Source organism: Jaculus jaculus, chromosome 2 (genome assembly GCF_020740685.1).
Source record: "Jaculus jaculus isolate mJacJac1 chromosome 2, mJacJac1.mat.Y.cur, whole genome shotgun sequence".
Taxonomy (NCBI): domain Eukaryota; kingdom Metazoa; phylum Chordata; class Mammalia; order Rodentia; family Dipodidae; genus Jaculus; species Jaculus jaculus.
This window is the reverse complement of record NC_059103.1, coordinates 25,470,216-25,486,239: the sequence shown is the minus strand read 5'-3', so window position 1 is coordinate 25,486,239 and position 16,024 is coordinate 25,470,216. Positions and strand designations below refer to the sequence as shown.

Sequence of the window (16,024 nt, the reverse complement as noted above, 5' to 3'; positions counted from 1 at the left end):
CTTTGCATATCTTTGGATTGGAATCTCAAACCTACCACCACACCTTAAAGTCTGCTCAGTGACACCTCCTTCAGCCAGGTGGTTGCAGATCCAAACTACAAACTAATAAAACACAGAATATATGGGGGACCATCTATTCAAACACACATCATCCATATAGCAGCATACCATGCGCACACACACACACACACACACACACACACACACACCTCACACACACACACACACACACACACACACACACACACACACACCATCCATACCAACAAGATCAAAGCCACCCCATTGCTCACCGGACCCCACTGAAGGAAGTGAGTGTGTTCTCAGCTGCCCTGTTCTGAAAAGCACTTTACATGATGGAGGTGTTGAGAACAGGCATCCTCGGCTCCTTAGTGAAACTTGGAGAGATACACAAAGGGAGGACGAGGATGGAGGACCCCAGAAGCTGCTGGATGAAAGAGATGAACCTAGTGTAACATCTCAAAACTGGTAATTGGCCCCATGATATGTGGCCTGGATTTTAAATTGGAACAGCCATTCTAATGGGCTCATTTCAGCTGCTTTCTACATTGCTTTCTTGCAGAGGGCATGAGCCCTTGTCAAAAGAGGGTGCTTCTTCCTGCCTCTTTCCTCATGTTCTGTAACTCACTGCAGTACTGAAGCAGAAGGGCAAAAGAGGCCATGGACAAAGAATTAATGGGAACCAAGAAAGGGGGAGAAGAGAGGAGAGAGGGCAGACTAGCAATGGAAAGCTACTGTGACCATCATCCGTTGAGCAATCCTTATTAAGTGTGGAATAGGAACATGAGGTATTGGGGACAGAGATGAGCAAGACAGGGCAGGAATGTCTCCTCTGGAGTAGATGGAACACACTGCCCATTACAACCTTATGTGGGCATGCCATTATTGTGCCAGAGGAGGAAACAGGCTTGCTCAAGGTCTCGCAGTAGGTGATCCCAGCCTAGTTAGACCCATAACCTGGTCTTATGTATGCTAAATTGAAAGCCAAGCCTCAGAGAAGACTACATCAGTGGAGTGTGTGCTGGGGCGACGGAGTGAGGTTGTTCAGGAACTGGCAGCTGGTCAGGCAAGCCCTTAAAACTGTGGCGAGGGGTTGAGTGTGCGTTCTGAGTAGAATGTCATGCTAAGTTCTGAGCAGGTGAATTACATACTTGACTTACATTTTCACAGGGCTGCTCTGGCTGCCGTTGGAGTCAAGGAGCTAATAGAAGGGCAGAGAGAAGGTGCAATAATAGGACCTGGGAAATAAACTCCATCAGGAAGTGAGTGGGAGGATATTTCAATGTGTTGTCCATTGTGTGTGCAAAAGGAGAGCTGTAGGCTCTATGACTAGTTGATGGCTCCCTGCCTTTCTTCCTTTTCATGGAAATCCAGCCAAAGCAGCAAGTCGCAGGTCTGGACTTGTGGTCCAAGTGTCTACCTCAAACGGTGACTCTAAATAATATTCTGTGGGTACTTGTATTGTATGGCTTTACAGTTTTTTAAAAAAATATTTTTATTTCTTTGAGAGAGATAGAAAGAGGCATACATATACATATATATATATACATATGTGTATGTATGTGTGTATATATATATATATATATATATATATATATATATATATATGTATATATGGAGAGAGAGAGAGAGAGAGAGAGAGAAAGAGAGAGAGAGAATGGGTGTTCCAGGGCCTCCAGCCTCTGCAAAAAAAAAAAAAAAATTAGATGCATGTACTGCCTTGTGCATCTGGCTTACATGGGTCTTGGGGAACCGAACCTGGGTCTTGCAGGCAAACACCTTAACTACTAAGCCATCTCTCCAGTACTGGCTTCACAGAGTTTTAATGAAACTTTTGAAGGATTTGTGATTGCTAACTCTTTTCTGACTATTCCATAGAACTGAAAGGAAAGAAAGCCTGATGACTTCATTCTATCCAGCTCAAACCAGTCAAAAACCCATCAACAACTAAACTGGACCAATATGAACACAGATGCAAAATTCTCAACAAAATTCTAGCAAGTCAAATCCTATGATAGATCAAACATATTAGTCTCCAAGGTCAAGTCCCTTTCATCCCAGGGATGCAAGGATGTGCCAACATACACAAATCAACAATTATCATATCAGCAGAATGAAGGATAAAAATCACCCGATTATTTAAATAGATGCAGGAAGAGCACTGGATAAAATCCAACATCTTGTTCATGGGAAAAGCCATTAAAATCTGTAACCTGAACATAACAAAGGCATATGAGGAACCACAGCCAACATCACATGGAATGGAAAAACGTTGATAGCATTTTCTCTAAGAGCAGGAACAAGACAAGGGTGTCCATACTCGCTGCTCTCAATTCAGCATTATACTAAACATTTCACCCAGCAGTTAGGCAAGAGACAGAAAGTTGAAACTGGGGAGAATTGATTCTTTATCTCCATTAATCCATTCAAGTCCTAAAATAGTTCGCAATACTTAAAAAATGCAAGAAACCTTAGCCATTCCATTATTTCTTCCACAAGCCTGGCAGAGTTGGGCATTTAATTAATGTGTCATGACTAGGAGAGGCCAGGAATGAAGGATATCTGGTAGAAACCTATGATCTCACACTATGCCTTGCACATCGTCCCCATTATGACTTTACAAAGTCATCATTAGTAATTAGTTCTCATCTGTCTCCTTTATATGGGTGCTTTATTTTCTTAAATATTTATTTGTTTTCTTACTTGCAAGGAGAGAGAGACAGAGAGAGAGAAAGAGAGAGAGAGAGAGAGAAGGAGAATAGTTGTGCCAGGGTCTCTAGCTGCACCATTTTGTGCATCTGGCTTTAGGTGTGTACTGGGGAATAGAACTCTGGTCCTTAGGTTTTACAGGCAAGTGCTTTAAGTGCTGAGCCATCTCTCCAGTCTGTATGGCTGCTTTACTGCTTTAAATGCAATTGAGGTTCATGAAGATGTTTTGAAGACAAGGTGCCATATTCGTTTGTACCTTGTATCTTGTGCACTTGAAACTCAGTCACACACTACTCTTAAAAACTTTCACATGTGTATGGAGGCTATAGTGATGAATACTATCTTTTTTTTTTGCTAATAGAAAACAATTTTATTTGAATTACAAGGGATTTTGTTATTTTTATTTATTTAAAAATATTTTTTTCAAAAAAATTATTTATTTATTTGAGAGCAAGAGACAGAGAGAGAGAGGCAGAGAGGGAGGGAGGGAAGGAAAGAGAGAGAGAGAGAGAGAGAGAGAGAGAGAGAGAGAGAGAGAGAGAGATAGAGAGAGAGAGAGAGAGAGGGAGAGAATGGGCACGCCAGGGCCTCCAGCCACTGCAAACGAACTCCAGACGCATGCGCCCCCTTGTGCATCTGGCTAACATGGGTCCTGGGGAATTGAGCCTTGAACCAGGGTCCTTAGGCTTCACAGGCAAACACTTAGCCACTAAGCCATCTCTGCAGCCCATGAATTACAAGGGATTTTAAAATATGTTGTAGTGTTCTAATGCTTTATAAATCAGTGATTAAGATACCAGTAGTGACATTAATGAGGGCCAATTATTAAAGGAAAGCTTTGATGAAAGCTATCTTAATTCATCTAAGAGTATTGCTGTATTCATAGCATCTTTTCATCATTGAGGGAAGGTATGGAATATTTCAACATTGAAAAGGTTTTATTTATTTATTTAATTTGAGAGACAGAAGCAGATATCTGTCTACCTATCTAACTATCATCTACCTATCTATCATCTATCTAGAGAGAATGGTCGCGCCAGAACCTCTAGCACTGCAGACGAACTCCAGACGCATGCGCTACCTTGTCCATCTGGCTTACATGGGTACTGGGGAATCAAATTTGGGTTCTTAGGCTTTGCAGGGCAAGCACCTTAAACACTAAACAATCTTTCCAGTCCCTGAAAAGGGTTACTTTTGTTTAAAATGTTGGAGTTTTCTCATTTAAGAAGAGGAGAAAATATTTCGGTAAGAATATTCCCTCTACTTAGCCTTGTAAGATTCTTGAGATATACTCACTTCCTCCTGAGAATAAGATTGACTTCTGAGAGACGAATTAATTAAATCCTAAAATCTTACTGTCTGACAGTTTCCAACTTCTGGAAATTTGAGTCCTTTAGCAAAAAGTGGCCACTGTGGGGATTATGTAGGGAATTTTAGAGAGGATGGCATGATAGGGTAGTTTTGAAGGTTTCCATTTGTCTGGGAAGCCAAAGGTCCCAGGTTCAATTCCGCAGGATCCACGTAAGCTAGAGGCACAAGGTGGTGCATACATGTGAAATCTGTTTATAGTGGCTGAAGGCCCTGGCATGACCATTCTCTTGCTGTCTTTCAAATAAATAAGATAAAAACAAAACAAACATTTTAAAAAGTCACTCACATTACTAATATTGGTCTCCTTCTCCCCTCGGCAAGTGAGAAGGGCAGGGATGTGGCTAATTTTGTAGCTCAGAATCTTTTGTTAAATGTTAAAGAGAACTCTGAGGCTGGGAGATGTCTTGGTGGTTAAAGGCACTTGCTTGCAAACACTGCCAGCTCGGGCTCCATTCCCCAGTCCCCACGTCGGATGCCCTGAAGCCCCCAATCTCTCCTCTTTCTCTCTGCCTCGGTCTCTTCCTCTTTCTCTTTCTCAAATAAGTAATTACTTAAAATGTGTTTGAAAATAAAACCACACCCTTGTCTCACCCTTCAAGAATTTACTTCTGTTTCGCTTTGCAATGATGTCTTCCCGACACAAAGTGGCCTTGGCATTTTTAAAAAATTTATCTATTTATTTGAGGGCGACACACACACACACACACACACACACACACGCAGAAAGAGAGAGAGAGAGAGAGAGAGAGAGAGAGAGAGAGAAACAGATAGATAGAGAATGGGCGTGCCAGGGCCTCCAGCCACTGCAAAGGAACTCCAGATGCATGTGCCCCTTTGTGCATCTGGCTTACGTGGGTCCTGGAAAATCGAGCCTCGAACCGGGATCCTTTGGTTTCACAGGCAAGGGCTTAACCGCTAAACCATCCCTTCAGCCCCGGCCGTGTTATTTAGACACGGACACCATAGTGGCTGATACTACCTACATCAGACCTGAATAATAGGAGGGGGAAATGAACTCATCAAAAGAGAAAGGGAGCTCATTGGAAAGAAGCGACTCAGAGGAGGAGGAATAGGAGAGAGGAAGTGGAAAAGGGAAGGAGGTGGGAGGGGATTATGATCACAACATATTTTCTATATGTATAAAGGCTGTCAACAAAAAGTTTATTATTATTATTATTATTATTATTATTATTATTATTATTATTATTATTGCTCCTCTTATAGCAGTCCCACAATTGACCGTGCTCCAGGGCCGGTCCTGAGGCTGCGGCAACGCCAGGAGAGGCCACCAGGGGGCAGCAGAGCCTGCGGGAGATGCTTGGCTGGCGCGGAGATTCAGGCGCTGTGGGCAGAGAGGGTGAAGCGAGGGACTCAAAATCCACCCAGCTTTCTCTTCTTGGTTTTCCTTTACTCTGACTTGCCATTGCTAAACCCTTCTCAGGAATATTCTAGAGCTCCTCCTGCAATAAAATATGAACTCCATGTGATGGTATGAAGGGGAAACATAAATTCCTGTTAAATTTCAGCAAGCTCACCAGAAGGGACTTTTTGCTGCATCCTGGATTTTCATCTCCGTTTGGGATGCTTTGCCTGTTATCCAAGTGCTTAGAAAATGAAATACTTAAACATTTCCATCCTATCTGTTTAAAAAGCATTTCCTTTCCTCAACTTTCTCAAATAAAAAGCTGTGTGTGTGTGTGCGCGCGCGCGCGCCTGCGCGCGCATGTGTGCATGCGTGTATTTTTGAAGGCCCAAAACATTTAGTTACTTTTTAAATAATTGGAAAGTTGTATGGACACATCGTAGGTTAGTACCATCCTTTCCCTCCTCCCAGGGGCCCTCCTCAGTGGGGCTGCTAGTTTTCCTTAATGAGTTGTGAGAGCCTTAGTCAGATATAGGGGGATGGGGCAATGCCTCGGGACATCCCCTCTCACGGCTCCTACACTCTTTCTGTCCCCTCTTCTGCAAAACTCCCTGTGCCATGGTGGGCGTGTTTTTAAGTCTACCTTACTGTTGAGCTCTCAAGCAGCTTCTGGCTTTCTGCTTTGGTGAATTTTGACTATCCTCAGTGTCTGTCTCCATCACCCTTCTTGCGGCTGACAAGCTCGCCATGCACGCTGCATGCTTGCTCATCTTGCCAATGCCTCCGCGGCCCTGGCTGAGCTGCGAGGGCCACACCGTTTAGTTTTAATTAATTGTTTTTGTACCCCACTTAAGAAATCTTTGCCTACTTCGAGGCCACAATAATATTCTTTCATATCCGACCCCCTTCAAGAGCCCCATAGTCTTCAAAAAGAATGTTTTATGTATTTGTTTATTTATATTTGATACCAAGAGGGAGGGAGGGAGGGAGGGAGGGAGGGAGGGAGAGAGAGAGAGAGAGAGAGAGAGAGAGAGAGAGAGAGAGAGAGAGAGAGAGAGAGAGAGAGAATGGGCGCCTCTAGCCACTGCAAATGAACTCCAGATGCATGCACCACCATGTGCATCTGGTTTACACTGGACATGGAGAACCAAACCTGGGTCCTTAGGCTTCACAGGCAAGTGCTTTAACCTTTAAGCCATCTCACCAGCCCTATTTGAGTAATTTTAGATCCACAGTAACATTAACAGATAGATACAACCATGTCCCATATGCCTTCTGTCCCGTTCGCAATCACCCCATAATCAACATGCCCCACCCACAGCCCTTCATTAGCCAATGGGCTACAAAGGCGCACCACTAGTCCAAAGTCCGTAGCTGGTAGGTAGTAGGGTCCCCCTTTTCCCCTCCCTCCCTTCCTCTCTCTCTCTCTCTCTCTCTTTCTTCCTTTCTTCTTTCTTTTTTGACGCAAGCCCAACAGACTGACCTTCGTTTTTTATGTGAGAGAGCGAGAGCAAGAGAGAGAGAGAGAGAGAGAGAGAGAGAGAGAGAGAGAGAGAGAGAGAGAGAGAGAACTGGTGCCAGGGCCTCCAGGCAGTGTAACGTAGCTCCAGACGCTTGCGCCACCTTGTGTACACGCGCCACCTTCTGAGCCTTTGTCACCTTGTGCATCTGGCTTACATGAAATCTGGGGAGTCGAACATGGGTCCTTAGGCTTCGCAGGCAAGCGCCTTAACCACGAGGAAATCTCTCTAGCCCCCTTTCTTTCTTTCTTTCTTTTTTTTAATTTTTATTAACATTTTCCATGATTATAAAATATATCCCATGGTAATTCCCTCCCTCCTCACCCCCACACTTTCCCATTTGAAATTCCATTCTCCATCATATTACCTCCCCATTACAATCATTGTACTTACATATATACAATATCAACCTATTAAGTATCCTCCTCCCTTCCTTTCTCCACCCTTTATGTCTCCTTTTCAACTTACTGGCCTCTGCTACTAAGTATTTTCATTCTCACACAGAAGCCCAGTCATCTGTAGCTAGGATCCACATATGAGAGAGAACATGTGGCGCTTGGCTTTCTGGGCCTGGGTTACCTGACTTAGTATAATACTTTCCAGGTCCATCCATTTTTTCTGCAAATTTCATAACTTCATTTTTCTTTACCGCTGAGTAGAACTCCATTGTATAAATGTACCACATCTTCATTATCCACTCATCTGTTGAGGGACATCTAGGCTGGTTCCATTTCCCAGCTATTATAAATTGAGCAGCAATAAACATGGTTGAGCATGTACTTCTACCCCTTTCTTTTTTAAAAAAATATTTTATTTATTTATTTTGGGGGGAAGAGGGAGAGAAAGAATGCGTACACCAGCTCCAGCCACTGCAATTGAACTTCAGATGCATGCACCTCCTTGTGTCTCTTGATTTATGTGGGTCCTGGGCAATCCAACCTGGGTCCTTTGGCTTTTCAGGCAAATGCCTTAACCACTAAGCCATTTCTCCAGCCTTAAGGCCCTTCTTTGTGGTATGTTTTTTTATGGCTTTGGGCAAATGTGCAATTACATGTCCTATTATGGCGACACTGTCCAAAATAATTTCACTACTATAAACCTCCTCTGTCTTCCAAATTGTTTTATTTTTATAATATAGATATACAACCTACCTGGAATTAAATTTCTTAAAAATATTTTCATTTATTTATTTATTTATTTTCAAGCAGAGAGAGACTGAGAGGAGAGAGATAGAATGGGTTTGCCAGGGCCTCTAGCCGCTGCCAATGAACTCCAGATGCATGTATCACTTTGTGCATATGGCTGTATGTGGATACTGGGGAATTGAACCCAGATTGTTAGGTTTTGCAGGCAGGTGCCTTAACTACGGAGCCATGGCTCCAGCCCGTGGAACTAATTTTTTAATGCATAGTGGTTGTTGCAAAATTGTCAACAATCTGTTTTGCTCATACCTATGAGCTGAAAATGTGTTTTTTCCCTACTACAAAGAAAGGTCGTTTCTCATAAATGGGTATTTACATATTTGTGGGAATAGTTTTCTATTTTATTTGTCATTTTTTTTCTATACCTACTAAACACACAATATCTTAATCACTACAACTTTATAACTGGTATTGGTAGCTCCCAAATTAGATCCCCCTCATTCGTTGCTATTTTTCAATTATCTTTGCTTTTCTAGGCCAAAATAATCAAATTTAATTCCTAGATTCAACTCATCTTTTCCTTTTTAGACCTTATTGGCACTGTTTCGTATGGCTTCCCTAAGGTATAACAACCAAGTAATATTATTGGCTAAAATAATTCAGTAGCTATAATAAGATAAAAGACTTCTGTGCCTCTGGTAGTAAGCCCCATGTCTGTCCTGCCCTCAGAGGCCTGCAAGAGAATTGGTTTTCTTTTCTACTTGGCTCTTCCCCACTCCATCTATCTTTCAAGGCCTGGTTCAGATCCTGTGTATTCTCACTACATAATGTAACATCCTCATATTTCTCCAGCTATGGTGCATGCCACAGATTTGATGATCCACATGGATTTGCATCAGAAGATCTCCCAAAGGGCTCTCAAGCTCTCCATGCCCTGGACCTGTGCTGTCCTTCTATCGTTAGTGAGACTCTGTGTCCTCCCCTCCCTCTCATGGGAACCTAGGCATTCAGGGTTCCTGGCATCATGGGGGCTCTATGCCACATGCCAGGGACTTTCTACTGTTAGGCTTTCCCACATTGCCTGTTCTTGCTTCTGTTGCAGTCAGGTTCGCAAGGCAGCTTGTGGGAAAAAGAGGTTTATTTTGGCTTATAGGCTCGAGGGGAAGCTCCATGATGGCAGGGGAAAACGATGGCATGAGCAGAGGGTGGACATCACCTTCTGGCCCACATAAGGTGGGCAACAGGAACAGGAGAGTGTGCCAGACACTAGCAAGGGGGAGCTGGCTATAACACCCAACATTACACTGCCTCTAGGAGGCATTAATTTCTAATTGCCATCAGCTGGGGAGCCTAGCATCCAAAACACCTAAGTTTATGGGGGACACCTGAGTCAAACCACCACACTTTCCTTCTCCCCTCACCGTCCTCTCATCAGTTAATGTCTCGTTAACCCTCAAATTTTCTGTCTGGGCAACTGTCCCTGACCCTCCTACACGAATCCTCTCTGTGGACATTTCCTGAATCACTGTCACGGTGTGCTCAAACTTGTAAACCTGTTCACTTATTTGGTTAAGATCTGGTTCTTTCATTAGGTCGCATATGCAGACAGGACAGGGCCCATGGCTGCTCTGTTCAGCAGTTTAATCTCCTACGCTTAAGCCAGTGTTCATGGTACTCGTGGTGGTTTGAATGAGATATCCCTCAATTGGCTCATGAGTTTTGAATACTTGGTCTCTGGCTGTTGGCAATTTGAGAAAGTTGTGGGGTCTTTGGGAGGTGTGGGCTTGCTGGAGAGGGGGTGTCACTGGGGGTGGGGCTTGGGATTTTATAATCACTTGCCAATACCAGTTAATACCTCAAACATCCCCTTGAAACTGTACAAGCAAATAAATCCTTTCCTCTCAGAAGCTTCTTCTGGTTGGGTGTTTTGTCTCACTGATGAGAAGGAAATTGCTACAATGATACTCTGTCATTAAAAAAGACATATGCACAAATGAAAACGAACACTGACCTGGAGAGCCCTGCTCCACTCTGTAGTAAAATGCAGCGCTATTCCACACATTTATTTCTGATTCATTCACCTTGTGCCATAGGAAATTTAAGTAAAGGCCTGCATATAGTTTATGAGAATAGTTTGCCACATAATAAAATACTATGCCTGGTAACTGCAGGCACAGTCAAGGGCAATTCTTAGTATCCTGCACCTGTCTTGATAGGGGTGTGGTTTGTTATCATAGGACATCACTCAAATGTGGCATAGAAATGCCCTGCATTGCTTTCTATGGGCCAGAACTGTGTCTTGAAATGTCTAAAAAGCTCCTTCTGATTTGGTTATGTGCATGTGCATGTGGGTGCACACACATGCGCACATGCGTGAACGGCATGGCTCAGTGGGGTCAGCAGCAAGCTGGAAGCTCATGTCTGTAACTTTAGCGTTTTGTACTTTTAACATGGACAGTCAGGGCAGCTTCATTAGCAACCGGCACAGATACTGAGATCTAACATCTGGTCCTTCCTGGAAAGTTCCTATACTTACAGAGCTTGGAAAAGAGTATCATTCCATTATTAAAAGGACCAGAATTAGTTCTTGTTCTCCGTGTCCCATGTGCTGGTCATTGATGGATGAGGACACTGTCCTGACAGTCTCAAGCAACTGAAGGGATGTATAACGGATAAGTTGCCTGGTTGTCATAGGTGTCTGGGTGTGTTAGAGAGCATGTGTGGGTTGAGGTGGACAGGTCCTCTCCTGACCTTGTGGGGACTTTTCTCATTGGCATATTTAATGACTCAGTGGGTAGTAAAGTGAGATGGAGGTGTTGCTTTTGACATATCTTTTTTATTTTTTGAAGTAGGGTCTCACTGTAGCCAAGGCTGACCTGGAATTTACTATTTAAGTCTCAGGGTGTCCTTGAACTCATGGCAATCCACCTACCTCTGTCTCCCTAGTGCTGGGACCAAAGGTGTATGTCACTATGCCTGGCTAGCTTTTGACATATCTTCCACTCTTCTCATAATCTGGGTAAAATCACTACCCCTAGTCTGGAGAGATGGGTCAATGATTAAAGGCACTTGCTTGCAAAGCTTGCTGGCCGGGATCCAATTGTCCAGACACCCTCATGACGCTGGGTGGCTTTCTGGCAGAGGCACGAAACAGTGGCACACACACACTCATAGACACATGCACACAATAAATAGAACATAAAATATTTACTCCACAGATTCAGCCTCAAAATGACAACACGGACTTCCCAACCCATTATAGACAAATATAATAGGGTTCACATAATAGTAGTAAATGACATGCTAAGTCTTTTGGGGGGGGCAATTGATGCAATTTAGTATATTTTTAAATATTTTATTATTTATTTATTTATTTATTTATTTGACAGAGAAGCAGAGAGAGAGAAAAAGAGAGAGAAAGAATGGGCGTGCCAGGGCCTCCAGCCATTGCAAATGAACTCCAGACGCATGTGCCCCCTTGTGCATCTGGTTATCTTGGATCCTGTGGAATCAAACCTGGGTCCTTTGGCTTTGCAGGCAAATGCTTTAACCACTAAGCCATCCCTCCAGCCTCAAATTAGTATATTTCTATAGTTGTCAGAAGCATTATTATTTTGTAAGTATTTTATGTATTTGAGATAAGGAGGGAGAGAGAGAGAGAGAGAGAGAGAGAGAGAGAGAGAGAGAGGAGAGAAGGAGAGGGAGGGACAGAGAGAGAGTGGGTACAGCAGAGCCTCCAGCCACAATAAGCAAATACCAGACACATGCGTCACTTTGTGCATCTGCCTTATGGGCATACTGGGGAATAGAACCTGGGTCCTTGCGCTTTGCAGGCAAGTGCCTTAACTGCTAAGCCATTTCTCCAGTCCAGATGGATTATTTTAATGACTACTCACAAAGAATTAAGACTGATCATTAACTATATTGCAATTGATTTTCTGGGACAAATTCTTCTGGGGTGGGTGAGAATGGGAACAGGAACAGGAAGCTCTGATGGGGGGGTAGTAGAGCTCTGGGTGTTCTGGAAAGGTCTGGATTTCTATAAGGTAGCCTGGGTGGTTACTGGGAAGTGAGGTATTCTGGGAGTCTGAACAGAGAGAGTGGGCTCACAGTTCTCATTGGACAGACCATGAAGACAATTTAGTTACATCGCATTCTATACTTCAAGGCATTCATATTAGGCTTTCAGCATTTAAAGCTAATTAAATCGATTTGTCATTTTTTGTGAAATAGGAAAATGGTGTTGCAAATGCTAATTGGGCTAGAAGACATTTGCATCCTTTTTAAAGTGGGGAGGAGCCCACCACAATGTGCAGGTGATTCATTACAACGCAGCAAGTTAAATGTCTGTATGTAAATAGCCAGGCTCCAAGCATGTCTGTGGCTGGCTCTGCCTTCTGGGATGTAGTACACTTCTCCAGCTGTACTTATGGGAAGGGTTGGGTTTTCCCAGAGTTTGCTGAAACACCATCTCCTTGTAAGTGGATGCTTGGATCACCAGTCCATGTTGTGCTGGGCAAAGATGAACTTGTGGGCATTTTCTCTACCCTCCGTGCTCGGTGCTTGGGGGCTCTTACTAAGAGATTCCTTCTCACCTCTGACCTGATTCTTGAGCCATAGATGAAGGGCCAGAATGAGCCCAAGGTGCTGAGTTATAGCTGACCTAAGACATGGCTGAAATGAGTGGGTACTGGGGAATCGAACCCAGCTTGTTAGGCTTTGCAGGCAGTACCTTAACCACCGAGTCATCTCTCTAGCCCTTTAAATTTTTTTTTTTTAAATAGCCGGGTGTGATGGCACATGCCTTTAATCCCAGCACTCAGGAGGCTGAGGTAGGAGGATTGCTGTGAGTTCGAGGCCACCCTGAGACTCCATAGTGAATTCCAGGTCAGCTAGAGTGAGACCCTACCTTGAAAACCAAAAAAAAAAAAAATTAAAAAAATATTTTTGTTTATTGTAGGAAGAGATAGAAAGAGGGGGAGAGAGAAAGAGAGTGAGAAAGAGGCAGACAGAAAGAGAGGGAGCACAGGTGTGCCAGGACTTCCTGCCACTGGAAATGAACTCCAGATGCATGTGCTACTTTGTGCATCTGGCTTTACATGGGTGCTGAGGAATTGAACCTGTGTTATGAGGCTTTGCAAGTGAGTTCCTTTAACCACAGAACCATTTCTCCAGCCCCACCTATTCTTTTTTAAAATCTCTTTCTAGAAGCTTCACTAAACTTCCACTTCATTGGTCAGAATGATTTAGCCACACCTAGTTACATGTTTCTGGGCTTGTTTTTAACTCAAAAATAAAAAGGATACTTGGGCAGTGTTGTGTAAGCTTCTTTGTCCTTTGATTAGAAAATTGCTACCCTTCTAGAGCACCCACTGACACACAGTGGCTAATGGACCAAATATGACTGTATCCTGTTTTATAAATAGATTTTTTAGCATGTGTGTGTCGAGAAAGAGAGATAGAGGGAGGGAGGAAGGGAGGAAGGGAGGGAGGGAGGGAGGGAGGGAGAGAGAGAGAGAGAGAGGGAGAGGGAGGGAGGGAGGGAGAGGGAGAGAGAGAGGGAGAGAGAGAGGGGTGCATGTTTAGGCACATGTGTGCTTGCATGCATGTGGAGGCCAGAGGCTGATATTGGGTGTCTTCTTCAGTGACTATCCATCTTATTTTTGAGACAGAGTCTCTTGCTGAGTCTAGAGTTAATAAATTCAGCTAGACCAGCTAGTCACTGAGCCCCAAGGACTCCTCGTCTCTGCCTCCCCAGCTCTGGGTATACAGATGAACACCACCACACCCACTATTTTAGGTGGATGTTTGGAATCTGAACACAGCTCTTCATACCTGCATGACAAGCACTTTCCAATGAGCCTTCTCAACTCGTTGGAATTTTTTTTTTTTCTTGCAATAAAGCTGTATGCAGGTCTAACTTAGCCGCTCTTTATTCCTTTACAGATGTTTGCCAGCACTGTTGTCAATGATAGGCAATGACTTTTGGTGAATGGTCCCAGTCATTGCAATGACATTAATGACAGTGAGCTTGGTATGGATTGGATGACCATTTGCTGTTCTTCAGCCTTACATAACATGTTAGGCTATGGGTAACATAAAACCTTACAAGCGGTGGCTTAAACAAAACGGGGTTCGTTTTTTATCACATACGTGGCCCGTGGCCGGGCAGTTGCTCACTGATGCTTTTGACCCTGAGCTCTTTTGTTTCCTGCAGCCACACTCACAACGTGGGGCATTCATTTCCATGTTCACTGAGTGACGGCTGAGCAAGCTGTGTGTTCTGTACAGGAAGGAGGAGGTGCAGACAGCCAAGGGGACAGGAGCCTTTCACTGCCTGAACAATTTCCCGGAGGTGGCCAGCACTCTCTTATGATCACCTCTAGCAGCTGAGGATACTGGGGGTTGTCAGAATGTGAACCTAAGTGCATTGTAGGGTGGGCACAATGGAGAGTGTACTGGAAACAAGAAGCAAGAGAGCAGCTGACACCTTCTCATTGCTGGGACAGAGCACCAAGCCTACACGCAGCATGTGAGGAAAGCTTTTATTTCAGCTTATAGTCTTGTAAAGTTCCACCACGACAGGGAAAGCATGGCAGAGCAGAAGTTGAACATCACATCTTGTCACACCCACTGGGAGGCAGCAGCAAGAGTGAGTGAGCTGTGAACAGCCAGTAGTGTGAGGCTTCACCACAAACACAGGAGACCATGGGGGAGGAGGGACAGTTCACATTCAGACTGTCAACAGCAGCACTGTGTGCTCCACACGCCTCCTTCCGGCAGCACCTCTTAACTTGCTCTCCTACCACTCCAGGTCACAGTTTCTGACAGTAATCTCTCTCCTCCTCTCCACCCTCTCCTGTGTTTGGCTAGGTGAGAAGCCTGGAGAAGAGCCCGAAGAGGCAAAGCTGCAGAAGACCAGCAAACAGATTGTGCAGAATGCCATCCTGCAAGCTGTGCGACAAGTCTCCCAGGAGAGCCTGCGGAGGCAAGGCGAGCCCAGCAACATCCGGGGTCAGGGACAGCTGGGTGGAAGAGAGTTAACCAAGAAGCACGAAAAGAAGTAACGGGGCAGGGGATTTGGCTCTTGTCATATGCTTGGTTTCTAGCCTTCCTGTTAGTATAGGACATGTCTGTCGCCCAGATGTTGCCAAGAAGCAAACCAAAGTGTCCTGGACGCCTAGCAGTTGGAAGAGTTCACATTGTCCCATGCTGGGGAGCACTATTTGGGAAAAGTGCATTAGAGGAATCTTCTCATATGGATGTGGGGTCTCTGGAAATAAGGGGTCCAAACTTGTCATTGCAAAAGTAGGTGTTTTTTTTTTTTTTTGAGACTAGCCCAAGAGAGAGAGAGAGAGAGAGAGAGAGAGGGAGGGAGAGAGGCGGGGGGGGAGGGAGGATTGGCACTCAAGGGCCTCCAGCCATTGCATTCAAACTCCAGACATACGTACACCCTTGTGCTCATGTGCAACCTTGTGCACTTGCATCTGGCTTACGTGGGACCTGAAGAGTCAAACATGAGTCCTTAGGCTTCACAGGCAAGCGCCTTAACCCCTAAGCCATCTCTCTAGTCTTGCAAAAGTAGTTTTTCAGCACAATTTAAAAAAAGCAACAAATAAAAACCTTTCTGTCTTGTTGATTTACCCCTGCCTCTTACTCATTCTTTCTGTGAATTTGACCAATAGCCTTCTTTCCTCATCTGAAATACTGAGTATAGTTCCATGTTTCCTGAATATCTAAAGGAGACATGTTAGAAAGATGGAACAATGGAGTGTTTAATTCCCTTTCCAGAACAGTATGACAGGCTATCAGTGATCTAGATTCAGGACCAAGATCAAAGTAAGCAGAGGTATATTCTAAAACTGAGGCCCTCAGCATCTTACTAGTGTATGTTTTCA

At 44.1% G+C, this 16,024-nt stretch overlaps 1 protein-coding gene across 2 annotated transcripts in view; it reads left to right on the top strand.

Annotated features, from left to right (window-relative positions):
• Akain1 (A-kinase anchor inhibitor 1) overlaps positions 1 to 15,447 on the top strand; it is a 57,043-nt gene extending 41,596 nt beyond the window's left edge. For both annotated transcript variants that reach the window (XM_045142532.1, XM_045142533.1), the window contains exon 2: positions 15,000 to 15,447. In XM_045142532.1, the coding sequence (XP_044998467.1) occupies positions 15,000 to 15,193 (194 nt within the window). In that variant the 3' untranslated portion in view covers positions 15,194 to 15,447. The remainder of the gene's footprint in view (positions 1 to 14,999) is intronic.
• Positions 15,448 to 16,024: the final 577 nt, after the last annotated feature.